The 21,528-nt window shown below is 42.6% G+C and overlaps 1 protein-coding gene across 1 annotated transcript in view; it reads right to left on the bottom strand.

Annotated features, from left to right (window-relative positions):
- RPIA (ribose 5-phosphate isomerase A) overlaps nt 1–21,528 on the bottom strand; it is a 63,351-nt gene that overhangs the window by 11,168 nt on the left and 30,655 nt on the right. The window contains exons 4-8 of the mRNA XM_003268792.3: nt 7,729–7,788; nt 5,495–5,559; nt 4,372–4,440; nt 3,432–3,573; nt 2,013–2,112 (exon numbers count right to left, since the gene is read on the bottom strand). Coding sequence (XP_003268840.2) covers nt 2,013–2,112; nt 3,432–3,573; nt 4,372–4,440; nt 5,495–5,559; nt 7,729–7,788 — 436 coding nt within the window. The remainder of the gene's footprint in view (nt 1–2,012; nt 2,113–3,431; nt 3,574–4,371; nt 4,441–5,494; nt 5,560–7,728; nt 7,789–21,528) is intronic.

The following is a 21,528-nucleotide window of genomic DNA, read 5'->3' as shown; positions in this document are numbered from 1 at the left end:
GGCAAGTTCTCCCATTTTACTAACAGTGATTTGCAAATCTTCTCTTCCTCCTACCTTCTTGGCTGTTTAGTTCTTCCATTAAAGAGAGAACACTAACCAAGAAAATGAGTATAAGCCAACTCATCTTTTTGACTTAACATGGTAAAAGACTGTCAATAAAAAACTAAAATAAAATAACAAACTAAAGTAGAATTGGGGCCAGGCACAGCAGCTCACACCTGTGATCCTGGCACTTTGGGAGGCCAAGGGAGACACTGAGCCCAGTTCAAGACCAGCCTGGACAACATCGTGAAACCCCGTTTCTATAAAAAATTCAAAACTTAGCCGGTCTTGGGGTTGTGCGTCTGTAGTCCCACCTACTGGGGACGCTGAAACGGGAGAATTGTTTGAGCCCAGGAGGTCAATGCTGCAGTAAGCCTTGATCACACCACTACACTCCATTCTGGGTGACAGAGCGAGACCCTATCTCAAAAAATAAATGAATAAAGTAGAACTGGAAGAACTAGCTTTTCATTACACAGCTTATATTCACACTATTTTAAATCCCAACTAGCACAGGTATATCTTAGAATCTTAGTATATTTAATTAATAGTAACAATAGTACCTTTCTTTCAAGGGATTTATTCATTCAACAAACACTTTCCCTTCTGCAATGGGCACTGTTTTAACTCATTTAATCCACCCAACAACCTTATAAGGTAGGTACTAAAATTAACTAGCCCCTTCTATATAGGAAGAAACTCAGGCACAGAGATGTTAACTAACTGCTAAAAGGTAACACGCCAGAGCACAGCTGGGTTAGGATCCTTATCCAGAATACTCTGCTCCATTAAACTGGCCTGAAAGGTCCTGTCAGCCAGTTCTGGCCCAAGAATACTCCGTGATAGGGAATATTCCGTTAGCCTCTTAGTCTCGCAATATCCTAAGAAGCTGATACCTCTCAAGACTGCCTCCTCCTTTTAATCCCCCTGTATGAGCCCTTGACACCTCCTCTAGCCTGGACCAGGACTCCAGCCTCATTACTCATCTCTACACTGCCCACCCATCCTTCATGCAGGGCCCCATCCTGGCTCTTATTCCATCATTCCCTGGTACAGCTGCATTAGAGGCTCCCCAAGGCTCTAAATGTTCATTTCACACAGCCTCTCCTCGCCTGGTGCTTCAGCAAGTAAGCATTAAACATTCAGGGTCTAGTGGCAGACAACTTAGGGTGTCCATCTTGGTGCTGTCTTTGGGCAAATGGCTTAACCTTTCTCAGCCAGTGCCCTCCTCTGCAACTACCTCATCAGAGTGGGAATCAAAGGAAACATTTTTAGACACTTAGCACCGTGTTTAACTTATGTTATGCCAAGGCATAGATGAAAAACCACCTCTACAGCATAGAACATCCTCACATTCTCCCAAAAAGAAACTTTTTGTGCACTCTAGACTCTTGGTATTCCTCTAGTAGAATTGGGCACATTCTATCTTATTTGTAGGCATGGCTTCTACACATACACACAGATTTCCCCAGGTTTACATCAATTCTACTTGAGGACAGATTACAAGTCCTCCAGATCGAAGTATCCCCTGTAACACACAGCACAACATCTTGCCTTTGGCATGCATCCAATGAATGTGCATTAACTGAGTCATTTCCCCCCCTGCTTAAGAAGACAGCCCACAAAAAAAGGCTGCAGTCTAGCTCCCGGAAGGAAAGTTTCTACCCAGGGATGATGGCCTTATTTCAAGGCAAGTCCCCTCTGAACTTCCATCAGCTTCAGGACTATCCCAACTCAAACAGGCTGTGAAATGCGCAAGCAACAAAGCTGCTAGGTAAACAACAATTGTTGGGGGAAGGGAATACGGCAAAGGAGGTGAAGTTAAAAACCCAAACATGGTATAAAGGGAATTCTTCCTTCCAACCAAGCCTTACGAAGCCCATGTCCATTGTGCCTTCTGTGGCCAGATGTAGGGGCCAGTTATGAAGGGCATGGGTGTGTATATGCCTGGTGAACGCCACTCATGTTACCTGGGATCATTTTGATAGCTGTGTTCACTTCACTCCATTTGTGTACCCGGTCAAACTTCCAGTCCAAGATAAAATTCCCATTATCTGTCACCACAGGACCCTAGAAGATAATTTTCCACAGTGACCAAGTATGCAAATACATGTAGGCAGAGAAGGACAGGAAAGTAGAGGGGATAACCAAAGACAAGTATGCATTTTAACCTGCTCCCACTTTATGCTTTCCAGAAGGTGTGCTGTGAAGTGGTAATAAGCAGGAGCTTTGAAATCAGAAAGACTTAGATTGGAGTCTTTTTTTTTTTTTTTTTTTGAGAGAGAGAGAGAGAGAGAATACAAGCCTCTCAACAAATGTATCAAGCTATTTTTACTCACATGAGCTCCCACTATGACTATGTGAACACGTCACAATTATCACCACATTCCTATCTGATTTCTGGTTCATTGTTCTTACTTCCTTAAGTTAGTCCAAAATTCATTGTTCTTATCTGCTTCCTTAAGTTACTACTTGGCTAATAAGAAAAAGGGCAAGAAACAGAGTCCAAAAGACAATAAGAACACTAGCAGCAATGTGGCTTTCAAATAAGAACTCTGACAGGGTCAAGGTTGAACGACTTCTCAATTTCGTGCTGCATTTCTTTCATGCGCCAACAATCTGAACGTCAGTCAGAGCACTGTACAACCACTAGGAATAGAACTACAGTTTGTTTTTAAAAGTCACAGAAACACTGGGGACAAAATATATCAAAATAAAAATGTATCAGGGTAGGGTGACAGATCTTTTTGATATCCTCCAAAATGTTTATGTAGTTACATATGTAACTGTGGTTAGCTTCTGGATTGCTGTCTTTGCTTATTTGTTTATTTAAGTATAAAAAAGAGGGAAAAGTTCTGCGCAATCCACTTTAGAAGCTAAAGAGAAACACGAAAAATTTGGACCATCTGGAGTGTATTCCTGGGGAAGAGTTCACATACCCCAAGAAATTCTACTTCTTGTCACATTTAACCACAGAATGAGAGGAAAGAAGAGGGAGAAAAGAAGTTACACCATGGAACCTAAAAAACTTTCTGCTCCAAACGGGTTCCCAAAGCCAGTGTTTCACAGCTGCCAATCACGGTGTTCCAGGCCTCAGGCACAAAGGTCAGATCACCTGTGGGATGTCAGAACCTGAGGCACAGGGAAAGAATCATTCCCCTATCTGTACAAAGGAGATACACTGTATTAAGTGTAGTCTTGTGTACACAAGTTTGAATGCAGAAACTAACAGGCCAACTCTCTGAAAATAAACAAATACATCAATTAAAAATAAACAAAAGCCAATTGCCTGGTGGAGGCACACAGGACCTAACTGGAACAGAAGGGAGCACACCACACTGAAAACATGAGTGCACCCAGCACACCCCTGGCCCAACCAGGCCACTCACAGCCTTGTTGACAGCCATTCGAAGTTCAACCACGCCCCCAAACTTCTGGCTCACAGCTCGGCTCACTGGGACATAGGCCATTGGGATGACCTCGATGGGGATTCCCTTGTGCCACTGATCCCCCAGATTCTTCGAATCTTTCCTGGAAAGAAGGAGTCAAAAAGTACAATAAAAGTAAATAAGCTCAACAGTACAGGCAAACACCAAATTCAGGAATGGGGTTAATTAGATGGTGGGAAGGCAAGGAAAGTGATCAGGGGCAATATACACATGGGGCTTCAAACGAATTACCTGTTTCACTATATAGGAAAAGAGCTATTTGAAATAAATATGACAAAAAATGTTAAAATCTGATACTGCGGGCTTGTGGGTATGCAGGTGTTTAATATTTATGCTCGTCCTGTGGCTATATTTCACAAGTAAATATACACATATACATATTTGAAATTAACATGCTCAGCACGAGTGCTTTTGACTAGATTCCTTGAAGGAGCATCTGAGAGCCTGGTCAAAGACTATCAATGACACCAGTCACCTGCGGCAAACCCTGACCCGAGAAGAAGCAGGGCATGCTGAGTCACTGCCCGTGGGCAGGGCACATCCTGCCTCCTCTGAGGCTCCCTGTGAGGATACAGTGAGTGACATGACACATGAGAGCATGCTCTGCTAATAGGGTGACAAGCTGTTTCCCCGTTCCACTGAACACATGAAACAATGCTAGAGATCACGGCTGCAGACAACTGCTGTGATTAGCAACATCTACCTTCAGCCTAGAAGCAGAACATAAGGTCTCCTAGACACTGTACTAAGTCCTAGCCATCAGTCTCAGAAGGTCAGAGAGTCCCTGCAGCTCTCCATTTCCTCTTTCACAAAAATGGGGATGAGGCTTGGGGGTCCAATCTACCTCCTCAGTTGGCAGTTCAGACACCAGAAACTGTACCTGAAATCAGCGATCACGATGAAGCGACTAGCATAGCCAGCCACAATCTTCTCCTGGGTCAGGCAGCCTCTGCAGATAGGAAGGAAGCAAAGGAACACAGGAGTAAGACAAAAATCTCAGTTTGGGAACTAAGGTCAAATACAGGAATCCCAAATCCACTCAATCCTGGCACTTAAAGAGAAATAACTTTTAATTTTTAAAGGGACATTCCCAGTCCCATCATGCTGCTCCTAGTAAATGGACTCTAGAAACATTACCCTGTGTCTGGGAGAAACCTAGAAAGCAGACAAGGTTCCCATTCAGGCCAGGCATAATTCCATCCAAATGCATCTGAGAGGGAGCACTGTGTTCAGGGGGACGTCATCTGGACATGGCATGAATGGTTGGGTCTAGAAGCTGAGGAGGGCACGCTTTGAACAACCTGCCAAGTCGACTATTTGCCAATGAGGGTGATGAAGTGGAGAGAGCCCAGGGCACTGAACCAGCAGATCTGGGTCCAGATCTACCTCTAGGGTTTAGCAGCTAAACTATCTCACATCTGCAGTTGACAGGATTAAGTAACACATAAGAAAATCTAATAAACAGTAAAGTGTGATTTTAAACAAATGCTGCATCACTCAATAGTCTGCTTGATTATAAGAACCAGCAGAACAGGATTTCACCTTTTTCAACTCACCATTCCCACCACTCCCCAAATCAGCACTTAAGAAATACCCAATTAATGTTTTCCAAAGGAACAAATAATATCCCTAACTGCTCGCAGAGGTAAGCACGGCTTTAAAGCAAAAGTCACACACTGGTACCCACAGACCTAACAATCTAGCCCAGTATTATTTTGATTTGGCCTTCAGTTTTTAAAGTCTGAATCAACAAAAAACACAAATTCACAGAGAATCCATTACGATGAATGATCTCACTAAAGAGGCCCGGGTTCCTTGTCACTAAATTGCTGCTAATGACCAGAAATGCTGAGCTGGGTCTAAGGCCATATGCTATCAATATCCTAGGAGAAAGACAAACTTGCATATGTCACAGTGGCAATTTGTTTACTCTGTATCCATCTTCCTTTGCTAAGGATTAACTGGCAGACACTCTTTAGCACAGAAGCCCCCATAACACTCACCCGCCGCCCTTGATGAGATTGAGATCAGCATCTACTTCATCAGCACCATCGATGGCAAGGTCAATCTGTATCGGGGGAAAGGTAAATATACAAAAACCACTCGAGGGGAGCCTCTGCTAATTGCCTGAGCATGCAATAGCTCATCAGATACTCAGCAGCCCTATTAGCTAATTCTAGTACTCCCATTTAACAAATCAAGAAATTGAGCTACAAGAGGTTAAGCTGCTCCACTAGGATCAAAGGGAAACAGCATAGGACTTGGGACTCTAACCGGGGTGCAGTTCTTACCCACAAGACTATGTTCTCTTTTCTCATTGATGGGCTTCTCTGTGGACAAGCTGGCGTTATTTAGAGCATGCATTCTCAGTGTGGGTGCTATCACCTCCCCCAAGAGGCAAAAATTAGTTTTTGGTGGTGGAATAAAAAATCTTAGACATTACAATGAGTTTTGTCCCACCAAAGGGTCAATACAGTAATATCTGTGCTACTAAATTCCATTGGGGGTGGGAAAAATGCAAAAAAAAAAAAAAAAAACTGATTCAGAAGTCTCTGTACTAACTGTGAGCAATCTCACAGGCAATTTCAAGTGGACATGAAGATCAAATGAAGAGATACATAAGAAAGTTGATGTGTTCCCGAACTGGAAATTATCTGGGGCATTGCCACTAAGAACCCACTTGTCTAGGCTTGCCCACTCCCTCTATTAGGAAGCTCCACCACAAGCCCCCAAAGCGGTTGAGGGGCAAATTGGTTCATCTAGCTTTCAAAAATCAAAATCAAGAAAGTTACACATTTCTCATCACTCAGGGTACTCTGCGTGGACAATGTAGGAACCCCAAGTATGTTTTTAAAGACAGCAAGCAGTATGCAGGGTACAAATTCTATTCATGATGCAGTGATTAAGTTGCTTGGCATGGCTGGCATGGCACAGGTATAAAAAATACAGTTCCATATGGGTCATGCTTGCTTCCAGCCTTTTACAGATTCTAGCCTTTGTCTGAAGTTACAGCCAGCACTGCTCTCCCCAGGCCTGCATTAACCCCAGAGCCAGGCTGCACTGTGGCAATTCTCAGGGGTATGGAAAGTGGCAACCTTTTCTGTCTGGGCTCCAGGCCCACCTTCAGCCCAAACCACTCTCTTCACAGCTGCTGAACACATGATCAGCCTGTGCCCCTGGCTCTGCCCACGGAAATCCCCAAGTCCTTCCCACAGTTCTTACTAACCCCCGTGAGGCCCATGTGTATGACAGAAACATGGGCTACTAGATCACCATCAAGTCTCAACCCCCTGCCTGGTTTTCCAGGTGCCATAAAACCATCCCACTTTTCCTATCCAGCTTTGCTTTCCCTCTGCCCACTATGCACCAACGCAGTCCACTCACTCTGTCCTATCACCCCAGCCAGTCCGAGCAGTGTCCATTTGTCCACATGGAGCTGTTCCTGTGGTTCCCATCTACCACTCTCTGGAGTGTTCTCTCCTGCCCTTGCCACCTGGCCTTTACGGCCCAATTCAAACTTTACCTCTTCCCAAAAAACTCAAACTAGCATTAGTCTACAAGAGATGTGCCTGAGTTCAAATTCTGATTCTGCCACTTAAAAACTGTGGCATTAGCCATATGACTTACCCTCTCTGTGCCTTTTTCACATCTATAAAATGGGAAAATTATGGTATCCTATCTTCAAGAATATTGGAGATGAAACAGTTTAATACAGGTACAGCACTCAGCACAAAAGCTGGTACATAATAATGGCTCAGAAAATGCCAGCTAGGGTGTGTGATGCTGCTCACCCTCACCAACGTCCGTCTCCTCTGGACTGCCCCTGTGTTAGTCTTTACCACAAAAGTTAGTTTTAATGTTTTCAAATGTCCGTGGCTGCCTCAGATGATTCTTCCTTATTTCCACTTAGTGGCAAGCTCCATGAGCTGGCTCACTCTTATACCTCTGCACAAAGACCTCAGGAAGCCCTGGATGCAGCCCTGGGCTTGCCTACTTCTCTTCACTACATTCACACTGAGCCCTCGGGGTTAAACCGCAAGGAATGTGGTTGAAAGGAACCACCTCAGCACTTGTGACCTCAGCCAAAATTAATACTCAAGGTCCCAGGAGAAAACTTGGTGCAACTAACTGACATCTTCCCTAGATTTGACAAGATATCTGGAGCCCACGAACAAGTGACAGCCATAAAAAAGCGGACAGAAATACTCAGTGGTCTGCCTCTGAGTGGCGATCTTACCTCTGGGTGTCGATCCAGATCACTGAGGGTCAAGCCATACTGCAGGATGAGCTGGCGGGCCTGCGGAGGACAGGGAAGAGCAACCACAATCATTTACTTGAGTTCATGGCAAAGATTCTCAGAATTCTTCTGGATTTAAGTGTCCCAAGTCCTGCCCAGGCTCTCTCCCAAAGCCCAGCATGGCCCACCAAGAGGTAGGAGATCTAGCCCCATGAATGGCAAAACTAACTGCTGATTCAACCTGGGAGCTGGAAAAAGGCAAACAGCACAGCAAAGACCCTGTTCCAATGTGAAACTAAGAGCTCCTCATCAGTGACTTGTGATGAAAGAGAATGCCATGGCATCCTAAAGCTTCCGGCAAAACAAGTGCGACAAAAAATTCCTAACATAGGCCGGGCGCGGTGGCTCACGCCTGTAATCTCAGCACCTTGGGAGGCCGAGGCGGGCGGATCACGAGGTCAGGAGATCGAGACCATCCTGGCTAACACAGTGAAACCCCGTATCTACTAAAAATACAAAAAATTAGCCAGGCGAGGTGGCGGGCACCTGTAGTCCCAGCTACTCGGGAGGCTGAGGCAGGAGAACGGCGTGAACCCCGTGGGGCGGAGCCTGCAGTGGGCCGAGATCGTGCCATTGCACTCCAGCCTGGGCGACAGTGAGACTCTGTCTCAAAAAAAAAAAAAAAAAAAAAAATTCCTAACACAAAACCAAATCCACAACTTATTAGAAAAGCTTTTAAAACAATCCAATGGTATAAAAACAGACTGAGGAAGATCACTATGAATGGACATGGAGTAGTTTCCAGCCCACACTGTTAAGTAAATATGAGGAAAAGAATATATACACTTAAAAATGCCAGAATCCAGAAAGACTAAGTGAGGAAGTCAGCAAATTTAACACACTCGACTGGGAGAGATTTAGGATGTTTGTGAAAAAGTCAGCATCACTGACTTTATAGTCATGCTTCAGAGCTAACCTTCTTAAAAGGTGACAAAAGGGGAGAACAGTGGTAACAGCCATCACATGGCTCTGAGCAGGATTCATAGTTGGAATAAAGATACCTCAAACCTTCATGTTTGAATGCCCAAGTCCCAGCGATGTGGGTTTATGTTGATGTCATTGCTTATAATGCACAGAAACCAAAGGATGGAACACTTTTTTGTAAAGACAAGCCTTCACAACATTTTCTGCTAAAAACAAAAAGCACCTGAGATTAAGAATCAGAAGGTCCAGGTTCTAATCTTAAATGAGCCAGCCCTGTGACCCTTGGCAATTTTTCTCATCTACAAAAAGATAGGGACAGATGAAATGACTGAGGCCAACCTTCTAATCTAGAATCCTAAGACTCTACGGCTAAAACATAAAGATCTTGAAAATTGTAATGTTAGATCCTGATTCAAACAAACTAAAAAATATATTTTTAAAGGATAAGACAATAAAAAAACTTTGAACCCCAGATTTGATGTTATTAAAAATTATTGATGTTATTAGAAATTATTGCTTTTAGTATTGTTGTGATGTTTAAAAGACTCCCCATTTTTCAGAGAGACATATGAAATATACACAATGAAATGATATTATGCCTGGAAGGAATTTGTTTCTAAATAACAAGAGTCAGGGGGATATTTAGGTATGGATGAAACAAGATTGGCTGTGAACTGATAATTATTGAAACTGGATGCTGAGTACATGGAAGTTCATTTTATTGTTCTCTCTCCTTTCTAAACTTTGAAATTTTCCATAATAAAAAGCTAAAATAAAATGCTGGCTGAATAAGCAAGTTCAAAAAAAAACTTATGATTTTGTACTTATTAAAGAGAAATATATGCTGAAAAGGAAAACAGCAAAAATAGTATTGCTAGATTATTTCTTAATTCTTAGATTTCTCCAAAAGTACTATTAGAACTATGCAGCCGTTAAAAACAAAAAGAGAGAGAGAGATCATGTCCTTTTCAGGAACATAGATGGAGCCAGAGGCCATTATCCTTAGCAAACTAGCACAGGAACAGAAAACCAAATACCACATGTTCTCACTTGTAAGTGGGAGCTAACAGAAGGCAACAATACACACTGGGGCTAACTGAAGGATAGAGGGTGGAGGGTGGGAGGAAGGAGAGGATCAGGGAAAATAACTAATGGGTACTAGGCTTAACACCTGGATGACAAAATAATCTGTACAGCAAACCCCCATGACATGGGTTTACCTACATAACAAACCTGCACACGTACCCCTGAACTTTAAAGTTTAAAAAAGTAAAAGTAGTATTAGAGAAACCATCCTAACTTCAGATCTGAGACTATAAAAACATTGGAAAGTGGCCTCGGAGAGGGCCCCAATAATCCTCACCTCCTGATATTCATCCATTTGGATCATCCCTTCCCATTATCCCAGAGGTGGTCTGTGTGAGTGACCATGGCACAAAGCGGAGGTGATGATACGACACTTCTGAGATTAGTTTATAAAGAACGCTGCAGAGGGAGGGCAGGGGTAAGGCTGCAGACTGGCATGCTCCTCTCTCTCTCTCTCTCTCTCTCTCACACACACACACACACACACACACACCGGGGTATTAAACCAATCATTAACACATCGCAAACAGCCATGCGCAGTGGCTCATGCCCGTAATGCCAGCACTTTGGGAAGCCAAGGTGGGTGGATCACTTGAGGCCAGGAGTTCAAGACCAGTCTGACCAGCATGGTGAAACCCCATCTCTACTAAAAATACAAAAATTAGCTAGGCGTCATGGTACCTGTAACCCTAGCTACCCAGGAGGCTGAGGCAGGAGGATCACCTGAGACCAGGAGGTGGAGGGTGGCAGTGAGCCGAGATAATGTCACTGCACTCCAGCCTGGGCGAGAGAGCAAGACTCCGTCTCAAAAACAAACAAACAAAAAAACACACTGCTAACTGATAAGGACATTTTAAAAATAGCTGTCATGTCCTGGACAAGGAGTTGGCTCTCCTTCCCCTAAAAGGCACATTCTCTCTCCTTCTTCTCTACCATATACTTATAAAATATTGCATACGTGAATGTAGCATTAATTCTTTGAACATTTGTGGAGTGCCAGGCACCACACCAGACACTGAAGATAGTAACACACACTCTCCATGCACAAGGGCCTCTATATTCTTATATAAATGTATATACCTTAAATCAGGGGTGTCCAGCCTTTTGGTTTCCCTGGGTCACACTGGAAGAAGAATTGTCTTGGGCCACACATAAAATACACTAACACTACCAATAGCTGGTGAGCTTAAAAAAAAAAAAAAACTCAATGTTTTAAGAAAGTTTATGAATTTGTGTTGGACCACATTCAAAGCCATCTTGGGCCATGAGTTGGACAAGCTTGCCTTAAATGATCACTACAACCAACTGAGCTATGCCTCCTCACCACAACCACCAGCCGCCCACCCCAGTACCTGACCAAAGCCTGGCACATGAGAAGGGCCTGGTCGGTGAGCACTGTCTGTTTCTGCAGCTGGGAGGCCCACTGTGATTCCCCTGGATACCCCCATACTCCACCCTCAACTTCTGCAAGCCCTGAGACTCTCCCGTCTTCCCCAACAGACAATAAACAACAACACAAGTGGAGCATCTGTACTCCCTTAAAACAGTTCTGTGCCCCAATTCACAACACAAGGCTCAGGAATTCTGCCGGTTTGTTAAAATGGTCAACTGAAGTCTGGGCCCCTGTACAATGACTTCAGGATCCCACTAGGAGAGAACACTTCAAGCCTGTTCCCATCAGCAAGTTCTCCAACTCTCCCTTCTCCCCACCTGTGACTTACCTCCCCGCAGGAGTGGTCCAGGAGCACTACAGAGAAGTCCTGATTACAAACGGTGTGAGCCTCATCCTTCCTGAATGTTAGGTTGAATTGTGTTCCCCCCAAAAAAGATCTGTTGGAGTTCTAGGCCTCAGTACTTCAGAATGTGACGTTTTATGGAGACAGTGTCTTTAGAGAGGTAATCAAATTCAAATGAGGCCACTAGAGTAAGCTCTACATCAATATGACTGACGTCCCTATTAAAAGCGGAAATTTTGACACAGAAACAAATAGGCCCACAGGGAGAACAACATGTGAACATGCAGGCAGAGATCAGGGGAATAGGCCTACAGGCCAAGGAACACCAAAGGATATCAGCAACCCACCGAGAGAGTTAGGACGAAGGCACAGGACAGATTCTCCATAGTCTCAGAGAACCAATTCTGCCAACACCTTCATCTCGGACTTCTAGCCTCCAGAACTCTGAGACGATACATTTCTGTTTTTTTTTTTTTAAGCTATTCAGTCTGTGGAACCTTGTTATGGCAGCCTTGGCAAACTGATGCATGGAGTTCAACAAACAGCATGAGGGTTTTGACCCACTACTGGCTCAGTGAGCTTATGCAGCCTCTGGTGCTCCACTGAGATCTGCATCTGCTAGACACTAGAAGCTTCTAACAGAGAAGCAAAAGAGTCTCCGGAGTGTGTAGAGTAAACACCCCTGCCTGCCTCTTCTGGCCAGAGCTCTGGAAAGTGCAAGGAGCAGGAAAGCTAATGATTAGCTTGTGATTCTGAAGAAAGGCAAGAAGCAAACCCCACAGCTGGCACCTGTAAATGTCTCGTGATTAGGGACAGTGGCACTTGGCAGGCTACTGGTACTTCTGTTTTCCCTTAATTTTACAATAAAACCTGAAAATGTAGTTTTATTATTTCACAAAATGTGGTTTTCAGGTTTTATGGTGCTTACATAGTAGAAGCGTAAACATTTTCCCTTCTACTACCTAATCAAGGTAGAACCAAAGGCAGAGTGAGCAATAAATGCTGTTTTTGGTTTAAACCAGATCTGGCTTTCAAGTGCTTTACCTTCTTCTTTACCTTCTATCTTTAAAATTAAAGGCCTTTAATTTTAAAGAGCAAATCCACCAAAATCATTTAAATCCCTACAGGTTTACTTGTTTAAAAAGTAGGGCATGAAACTGTTAGGGCTCAGGATACCCCAGAATAAAAGCCTCAGAAACATCCTCAGGAGCTGCCAGGCATGGTGGTTCACTCCTGTAATCCCAGCACTTTGGGAGGCCAAGGTTGGCAGATCACCTGAAGTCGGGAGTTTGAGACCAGCCTTGCCAACATGGTGAAACCCCATCTCTAGTAAAAATACAAAAAAATTAGCCAGGTGTGGTGCCACATGCTTGTAATCCCATCTACTAGGGAGGCTGAGGCATGAGAATCACTTGAACCTGGGAGGCGGATGTTGAAGTGAGCCGAGATCACACCACTGCACTCCAGCCTGGGTGACAGAGTGAGATTCTGTCTCAAAAAAACAAAACAAAACAAAACAGAAGAAAGAAAAAAAAAAGAAACATATTCAGAAGCAAAAGTTTCTTTCAATTATCCTACCCTCCTGACTCTGGTCCCTCATGCTCCCGAGAACAGCCATAGAAACTAGAATCCCTCCTCCCCAAGGCAGGTCACAAATAACAACCACTTTCCTTTTCCTTTTTCCCCAAAGCCAGACATAAAACTGTGAAAGGAAAATAAATCTTGAGGCCCCAAAATCACTCAAGGTGGGAACTGCTTAGGGCAAACCTGTCTCCCATTCTATTCAAAGTCACCCCTCTGCTCACTGTGATAAATGCGTATCTGATTGCCTCCTTTGGAAAGGCTAATCAGATGCTCAAAAGAATGCAACCATTTGTCTCTTATATACTTATGACCTGGAAGCCCCCTTCCAGCTTCAAGTCTTCCCGCCTTTGCTTGAGTTGTCCCACCTTTCCAGACCAAACCAATGTTCATCTTGCATATATTGATTAACACCTCATGTCTCCCTAAAATGTACAAAACCAAACTGTGCTCTGACCACCTTGGGCACATGTTGTCAGGACCTCCTGAGGTGTATCACAGGCACGTGTCCTCAACTTTCGCAAAATAAACTTTCTAAATTACCTGAAACCTGTCACAGATTTTCAGGGTTGACATTTTGGTAACCACAGAGGGATTCTAAGCAGAGGTACTCCTGACACCTTTGACAAATCTATCAGTGCTTGGTACCAGCATGAGCTAATTTTATGGCTCAAACCAACAGGACAATTTGCTGAGGTCTGGGAGTACGCCCTCCAGAGAATCCCTGATCTCCCCAAATCTGGTCAAAATCTAAAGTTTATTTTGCTGTACAATTCCCCCCACCTTTTTTTTTTTTTTTTGGAGTTTTACTTGCTTCCAACAAGGAAGGCAAGATTTCCTGTTTCCATGACGATGGAAGGCAGGTAACTCCTTTATGGAGTTTGAGCTCACTCCCAACAGGGAATATGAATTCAAGTTTTTTTGTTTTTTTTCCTCCTACTTCTAGAGTGGTAGAAAGCAGTCTTTAGCCTGAGACCCATCCCTAGGTAAGTAGCTGAATTGGGGTTTTGTCTTGTCTAAAGTTTAACAACTAGTTGGTCTTAATTTCTCCTTACCATTAGAGCACCCGGTGATCATATTGTCAGGGTTTTTATTGCTGTTGTTTTTTGCAGCCTTTCTCCCAACAGATTTGACCAACTGTACCTGACTTGATCAAATCCAAGTAAGAATTCCAAATTATGGGTAACAAACCCTTTCTAATTTGGCTAAAATTCCTCACAGCTGCAAAAGAGGGGAAAAAAAAAAAACAAAACTATGCACTTGGTTTCTATGTTTGCTTCCTGTCTTAAAAAAACAAACAAATGTTCTTTCATTTACTTCTCTTCCACCCTATACCTCCTCCTTCCCCCTTTGCCATCTGCAGTACCAAAAAAAGTCTAGAAGTTTATAATGACTTGAAACTCTTTAAAGAATTCAGAACAAAGGTGCCACTCACTGCAGTTGGGGTGTTCTGTTTTCTTTGTGGAGTTTCAAGAGTCATGGGCAGATTCTTCTTAGGTCTAAAGCTCTGTTTTCCTGTATTGCGTGACCTGACCTCTTTGGCTGTCGGGGTACCAGAGATTACCTTGTACTGTGAGAGGATTTGACCATGGCATGTATAATGGCAAATGAGACAAAGGACTGTTATGTCTTTGTTTCAAAGCTAAACTACAAACTAAGTTCCTCCCAAAGACCAGGAATGAACAAGGACAGTGTAAAGGTTAGAAGCAAGATGGAGTCAGTTAGGTCCTATCTTCTTCACTGTCTCAGAATTTTGCAATGGGAAGTTTCATAACTTTAAATAATGACTATCAAACTTTTCATAATCTAGATAAACAATTAAAATGAATAAATGTAATGGGATAAATACTTGTAGACAAACTTGTCATAATTTAGAATCTAAACTTAAATTATAGATATTTCATTATTTGGGTATTTTCCAATAAAAATATATTATAGGAAAATATTCCTTCAAAAACAAGTGTCCTTAAAAAGGTGAACAATTTTTGTTTGGTTCAAAGCTTTTTTAAAGGTTATGTATAAAACAAGGTAAAAGGAACCACAAAATAAGAGAGATATAAAGAAAGCTATAAAAATAACAGGTTTTTTTGGTGAAAAAGCTTAAAGAGAAATAATTTTACATGAGAAAAAATCTTGTATGGTTAATTTGGACCTAGAATAAAATGACTGGTTGTTTAAGAAAGAGGTATGTTCAGGACAAACCAGAAAGTCCAAGCATGTCATGAAGAGTCTAAGGCACAATAAAAAGATTAAAAAAAAAAAAACTTTTATATGATCAAGCTGTCTATAATAAAATGGAAATTATAATGGTCTTTCTGGAGATTGGTTTTCATATTTAAAAAAACCATTTATATACCAAAGAATTTATTAGAACAGTAAGGAATTGATTTCTTTTTTTTTTTAATTTTTTTATTTTTTATTATTATACTTTAGGTTTTAGGGTACATGTGCACAATGTGCAGGTTTGTTACATATGTATCCATGTGCCATGTTGTTTTGCTGCACCCATTAACTCATCATTTAGCATTAGGTATATCTCCTAATGCTCTCCCTCCCCCCTCCCCCCACCCCACAACAGTCCCCGGAGTGTGATGTTCCCCTTCCTGGGTCCATGAGTTCTCATTGTTCAATTCCCACCTATGAGTGAGAACATGCGGTGTTTGGTTTTTTGTCCTTGTGATAGTTTACTGAGAATGATGTTTTCCAGTTTCATCCATGTCCCTACAAAGGACATGAACTCATCATTTTTTATGGCTGCATAGTATTCCATGATGTATATGTGCCACATTTTCTTCATCCAGTCTATCGTTGTTGGACATTTGGGTTGGTTCCAACTCTTTGCTATTGTGAATAGTGCCGCAATAAACATACGTGTGCATGTGTCTTTATAGCAGCATGATTTGTAGTCCTTTGGGTATATACCCAGTAATGGGATGGCTGGGTCAAATGGTATTTCTACTTCTAGATCCCTGGGGAATCGCCACACTGACTTCCACAATGGTTGAACTAGTTTACAGTCCCACCAACAGAGTAAAAGTGTTCCTATTTCTCCACATCCTCTCCAGCACCTGTTGTTTCCTGACTTTTTAATGATGGCCATTCTAACTGGTGTGAGATGGTATCTCACTGTGGTTTTGATTTGCATTTCTCTGATGGCCAGTGATGATGAGCATTTTTTCATGTTTTTTGGCTGCATAAATGTCTTCTTTTGAGAAGTGTCTGTTCATGTCCTTCACCCACTTTTTGATGGGGCTGTTTGTTTCTTGTAAATTTGTTTGAGTTCATTGTAGATTCTGGATATTAGCCCTTTATCAGATGAGTAGGTTGCAAAAATTTTCTCCATTCTGTAGGTTGCCTGTTCACTCTGATGGTAGTTTCTTTTGCTGTGCAGAAGCTCTTTAGTTTAATTAGATCCCATTTGTCAATTTTGGCTTTTGTTGCCATTGCTTTTGGTGTTTTAGACATGAAGTCCTTGCCCACACCTATGTCCTGAATGGTATCGCCTAGGTTTTCTTGTAGGATTTTAATGGTTTTAGGTCTAACATTTAAGTCTTTAATCCATCTTGAATTAATTTTTGTATAAGGTGGAAGGAAGGGATCCAGTTTCAGCTTTCTACAAATGGCTAGCCAGTTTCCCCAGCACCATTTATTAAATAGGGAATCCTTTCTTCATTTCTTGTTTTTGTCAGGTTTGTCAAAGATCAGATAGTTGTAGATATGCGGCATCATTTCTGAGGGCTCTGTTCTGTTCCATTGATCTATGTCTCTGTTGTGGTACCAGTACCATGCTGTTTAGTTACTGTAGCCTTGTAGTATAGTTTGAAGTCAGGTAGCGTGATGCCTCCAGCTTTGTTCTTTTGGTTTAGGATTGACTTGGCGATGCGGGCTCTTTTTTGGTTCCATATGAACTTTAAAGTAGTTTTTTCCAATTCTGTGAAGAAAGTCATTGGTAGCTTGCTGGGGATGGCATTGAATCTATAAATTACCTTGGGCAGTATGGCCATTTTCACGATATGAGCATGGAATGTTCTTCCATTTGTTTGTATCCTCTTTTATTTCATTGAGCAGCGGTTTGTAGTTCTCCTTGAAGAGGTCCTTCACATCCCTTGTAAGTTGGATTCCTAGGTATTTTATTCTCTTTGAAGCAATTGTGAATGGGAGTTCGCTCATGATTTGGCTCTCTGTCTGTGATTGGTGTACAAGAATGCTTGTGATTTTTGTACATTGATTTTGTATCCTGAGACTTTGCTGAAGTTGCTACTCAGCTTAAGATTTTGGGCTGAGATGATGGGGTTTTTTAGATATACAATCATGTCATCTGCAAACAGGGACAATTTGACTTCCTCTTTTCCTAATTGAATACCCTTTATTTCCTTCTCCTGCCTGATTGCTCTGGCCAGAACTTCCAACACGATGTTGAATAGGAGTGGTGAGAGAGGGCATCCCTGTCTTGTGCCAGTTTTCAAAGGGAATGCTTCCAGTTTTTGCCCATTCAGTATGATATTGGCTGTGGGTTTGTCATAGATAGCTCTTATTATTTTGAGATACGTCCCATCAATACCTAATTTATTGAGAGTTTTTAGCATGAAGGGTTGTTGAATTTTGTCAAAGGCCTTTTCTGCATCTATTGAGATAATCATGTGGTTTTTGTCTTTGGTTCTGTTTATATGCTGGATTACATTTATTGATTTGCGTATGTTGAACCAGCTTTGCATCCCAGGGATGAAGCCCACTTGATCATGGTGGATAAGCTTTTTGATGTGCTGCTGGATTCGGTTTGCCAGTATTTTATTGAGGATTTTTGCATCAATGTTCATCAAGGATATTGGTCTGAAATTCTCTTTTTTGGTTATGTCTCTGCCAGGCTTTGGTATCAGGACGACGCTGGCCTCATAAAATGTGTTAGGGAGGATTCCCTCTTTTTCTATCGATTGGAAAAGTTTCAGAAGGAATGGTACCAGTTCCTCCTTGTACCTCTGGTAGAATTCGGCTGTGAATCCATCAGGTCCTGGACTCTTTTTGGTTGGTAAGCTATTGATTATTGCCACAATTTCAGAACCTGTTATTGGTCTATTCAGAGATTCAACTTCTTCCTGGTTTAGTCTTGGGAGGGTGTATGTGTCGAGGAATTTATCCATTTCTTCTAGATTTTCTAGTTTATTTGCATAGAGGTGTTTGTAGTATTCTCTCATGGTAGATTGTATTTCTGTGGGATTGTTGGTGATATCCCCTTTTTCATTTTTTATTGCATTTATTGGATTCTTCTCTCTTTTCTTCTTTATTAGTCTTGCTAGCAGTCTATCAATTTTGTTGATCTTTTCAAAAAACCAGCTCCTGGATTCATTAATTTTTTGAAGGGTTTTTTGTGTCTCTATTTCCTTCAGTTCTGCTCTGATTTTAGTTATTTCTAGCCTTCTGCTGGCTTTTGAATGTGTTTGCTCTTGCTTTTCTAGTTCTTTTAATTGTGATGTTAGGGTCTCAATTTTGCATCTTTCCTGCTTTCTCTTGTGGGCATTCAGTGCTATAAATTTCCCTCTACACACTGCTTTGAATGTGTCCCAGAGATTCTGGTTATGTGGTGTTTTTGTTCTCGTTGGTTTCAAAGAACATCTTTATTTCTGCCTTCATTTCATTATGTACCCAGTAGTCATTCAGGAGCAGGTTGTTCAGTTTCCATGTAGTTGAGCAGTTTTGAGTGAGTTTCTTAATCCTGAGTTCTAGTTTGATTGCACTGTGGTCTGAGAGACAGTTTGTTATAATTTCTGTTCTTTTACATTTGCTGAGGAGAGCTTTACTTCCAACTATGTGGTCAATTTTGGAATAGGTGTGGTGTGGTGCTGAACAAAATGTATATTCTGTTGATTTGGGGTGGAGAGTTCTGTAGATGTCTATTAGGTCCACTTTGTGTAGAGCTGAGTTCAATTCCTGGATATCCTTGTTAACTTTCTGTCTCGTTGATCTGTCTAATGTTGACAGTGGGGTGTTAAAATCTCCCATTATTATTGTGTGGGAGTTTAAGTCCCTTTGTAGGTCCCTCAGGACTTGCTTTATGAATCTGGGTGCTCCTGTGTTGGGTGCATATATATTTAGGATAGTTAGCTCTTCTTGTTGAATTGATCACTTTACCATTATGTAATGGCCTTCTTTGTCTCTTTTGATCTTTGTTGGTTTAAAGTCTATTTTATCAGAGACTAGGATTGCAACTCCTGCCTTTTTTTGTTTTCCATTTGCTTGATAGATCTTCCTCCATCCCTTTATTTTGAGTCTATGTGTGTCTCTGCACGTGAGATGGGTTTCCTGAATACAGCACACTGATGGGTCCTGACTCCTTATCCAGTTTGCCAGTCTGTGTCTTTTAATTGGAGCATTTAGCCCATTTACATTTAACGTTAATATTGTTATGTGTGAATCTGATCCTGTCATTATGATGTTAGTTGGTTATTTTGCTCGTTAGTTGATGCAGTTTCTTCCTAGCCTCGATGGTCTTTACAATTTGGCATGTTTTTGCAGTGGCTGGTACCGGTTGTTCCTTTCCATGTTTAGTGCTTCCTTCAGGAGCTCTTTTAGGGCAGGCCTGGTGGTGACAAAATCACTCAGCGTTTGCTTGTCTGTAAAGGATTTTATTTCTCCTTCACTTATGAAGCTTAGTTTGGCTGGATATGAAATTCTGGGTTGAAAATTATTTTCTTTAAGAATGTTGAATATCGGCCCTCACTCTCTTCTGGCTTGTAGAGTTTCTGCTGAGATATCAGCTGTTAGTCTGATGGGCTTCCCTTTGTGGGTAACCCGACCTTTCTCTCTGGCTGCCCTTACCATTTTTTCCTTCATTTCAACTTCGGTGAATCTGACAATTATGGGTCTTGGAGTTGCTCTTCTCGAGGAGTATCTTTGTGGCGTTCTCTGTATTTCCTGAATCTGAATGTTGGCCTGCCTTGCTAGATTGGGGAAGTTCTCCTGGATAATATCTTGCAGAGTGTTTTCCAACTTGGTTCCATTCTCCCCGTCATTTTCAGGTACACCAATCAGACGTAGGTTTGGTCTTTTCATATAGTCCCAAATTTCTTGGAGGCTTTGTTCATTTCTTTTTATTCTTTTTTCTCTAAACTTCCCTTCTTGCTTCATTTCATTCATTTCATCTTGCATCAGCGATACCCTTTCTTCCAGTTGATCACATCTGCTACCGAGGCTTCTGCAATCTTCACGTAGTTCTTGATACTTGGCTTTCAGCTCCATCAGCTCCTTTAAGCCCTTCTCTCCATTGGTTATTCTAGTTATCCATTTGTCTAATTTTTTTTTCAAAGTTTTTAACTTCTTTGCTATTGTTTTGAATTTCCTCCCGTAGCTCGGAGTAGTTTGATCGTCTGAAGCCTTCTTCTCTCAACTCCTCAAAGTCATCCTCTGTCCAGCTTTGTTCCGTCGCTGGTGAGGAACTGCGTTCCTTTGGAGGAGGAGAGGTGCTCTGCTTTTTAGAGTTTCCAGTTTTTCTGCTCTGTTTTTTCCCCATCTTTGTGGTTTTATCTACTTTTTGTCTTTGATGATGGTGATGTACAGATGGGTTTTTGGTGTGGATGTCCTTTCTGTTTGTTAGTTTTCCTTCTACCAGACAGGACCCTCAGCTGCAGGTCTGTTGGAGTTTACTAGAGGTCCACTCCAGACCCTGTTTGGCTGGGTGTCAGCAGCGGTGGCTGCAGAACAGCGGATTTTCGTGAGACCACAAATTCAGCTGTCTGATAGTTCCTCTGGAAGTTTTGTCTCAGAGGAGTACCCGGCCGAGTGAGGTGTCAGTCTGTCCCTACTGGGGGGTGCCTCCCAGTTAGGCTGCTCAGGGGTGAGGGACCCACTTTAGGAGGCAGTCTGTCCGTTCTCAGATCTCCAGCTGCGTGCTGGGAGAACCACTACTCTCTTCAAAGCTGTCAGTCAGACAGGGACATTTAAGTCTGCAGAGGTTCCTGCTGAAATTTTGTTTGTCTGTGCCCTGCCCCCAGAGGTGGAGCCTACAGAGGCAGGCAGGCCTCCTTGAGCTGTGGTGGGCTCCACCCAGTTCGAGCTTCCTGGCTGCTTTGTTTACCTAAGCAAGCCTGGGCAATGCCGGGCACCCCTCCCCCAGCCTCGCTGCCGCCTTGCAGTTTGATCTCAGACTGTTGTGCTAGCAATCAGCGAGACTCCGTGGGCATAGGACCCTCCGAGCCAGGTGCGGGACACAATCTCCTAGTGTGCCGTTTTCCAGGCCCGTTGGAAAAGCGCAGTATTAGGGTGGGACTGACCCGATTTTCCAGGTGCCGTCTGTTACCCCTTTCTTTGACTAGGAAAGGGAACTCCCTGACCCCTTGCGCTTCCCGAGTGAAGCAATGCCTCGCCCTGCTTCGGCTCGTGCACAGTGTGCTTCACCAACTGTCCTGCACCCACTATTTGG

Source organism: Nomascus leucogenys, chromosome 14 (genome assembly GCF_006542625.1).
Source record: "Nomascus leucogenys isolate Asia chromosome 14, Asia_NLE_v1, whole genome shotgun sequence".
Taxonomy (NCBI): Eukaryota; Metazoa; Chordata; class Mammalia; order Primates; family Hylobatidae; genus Nomascus; species Nomascus leucogenys.
The sequence above is the reverse complement of the archived record's forward strand: the minus strand, read 5'-3'. Positions and strand labels throughout refer to the sequence as shown.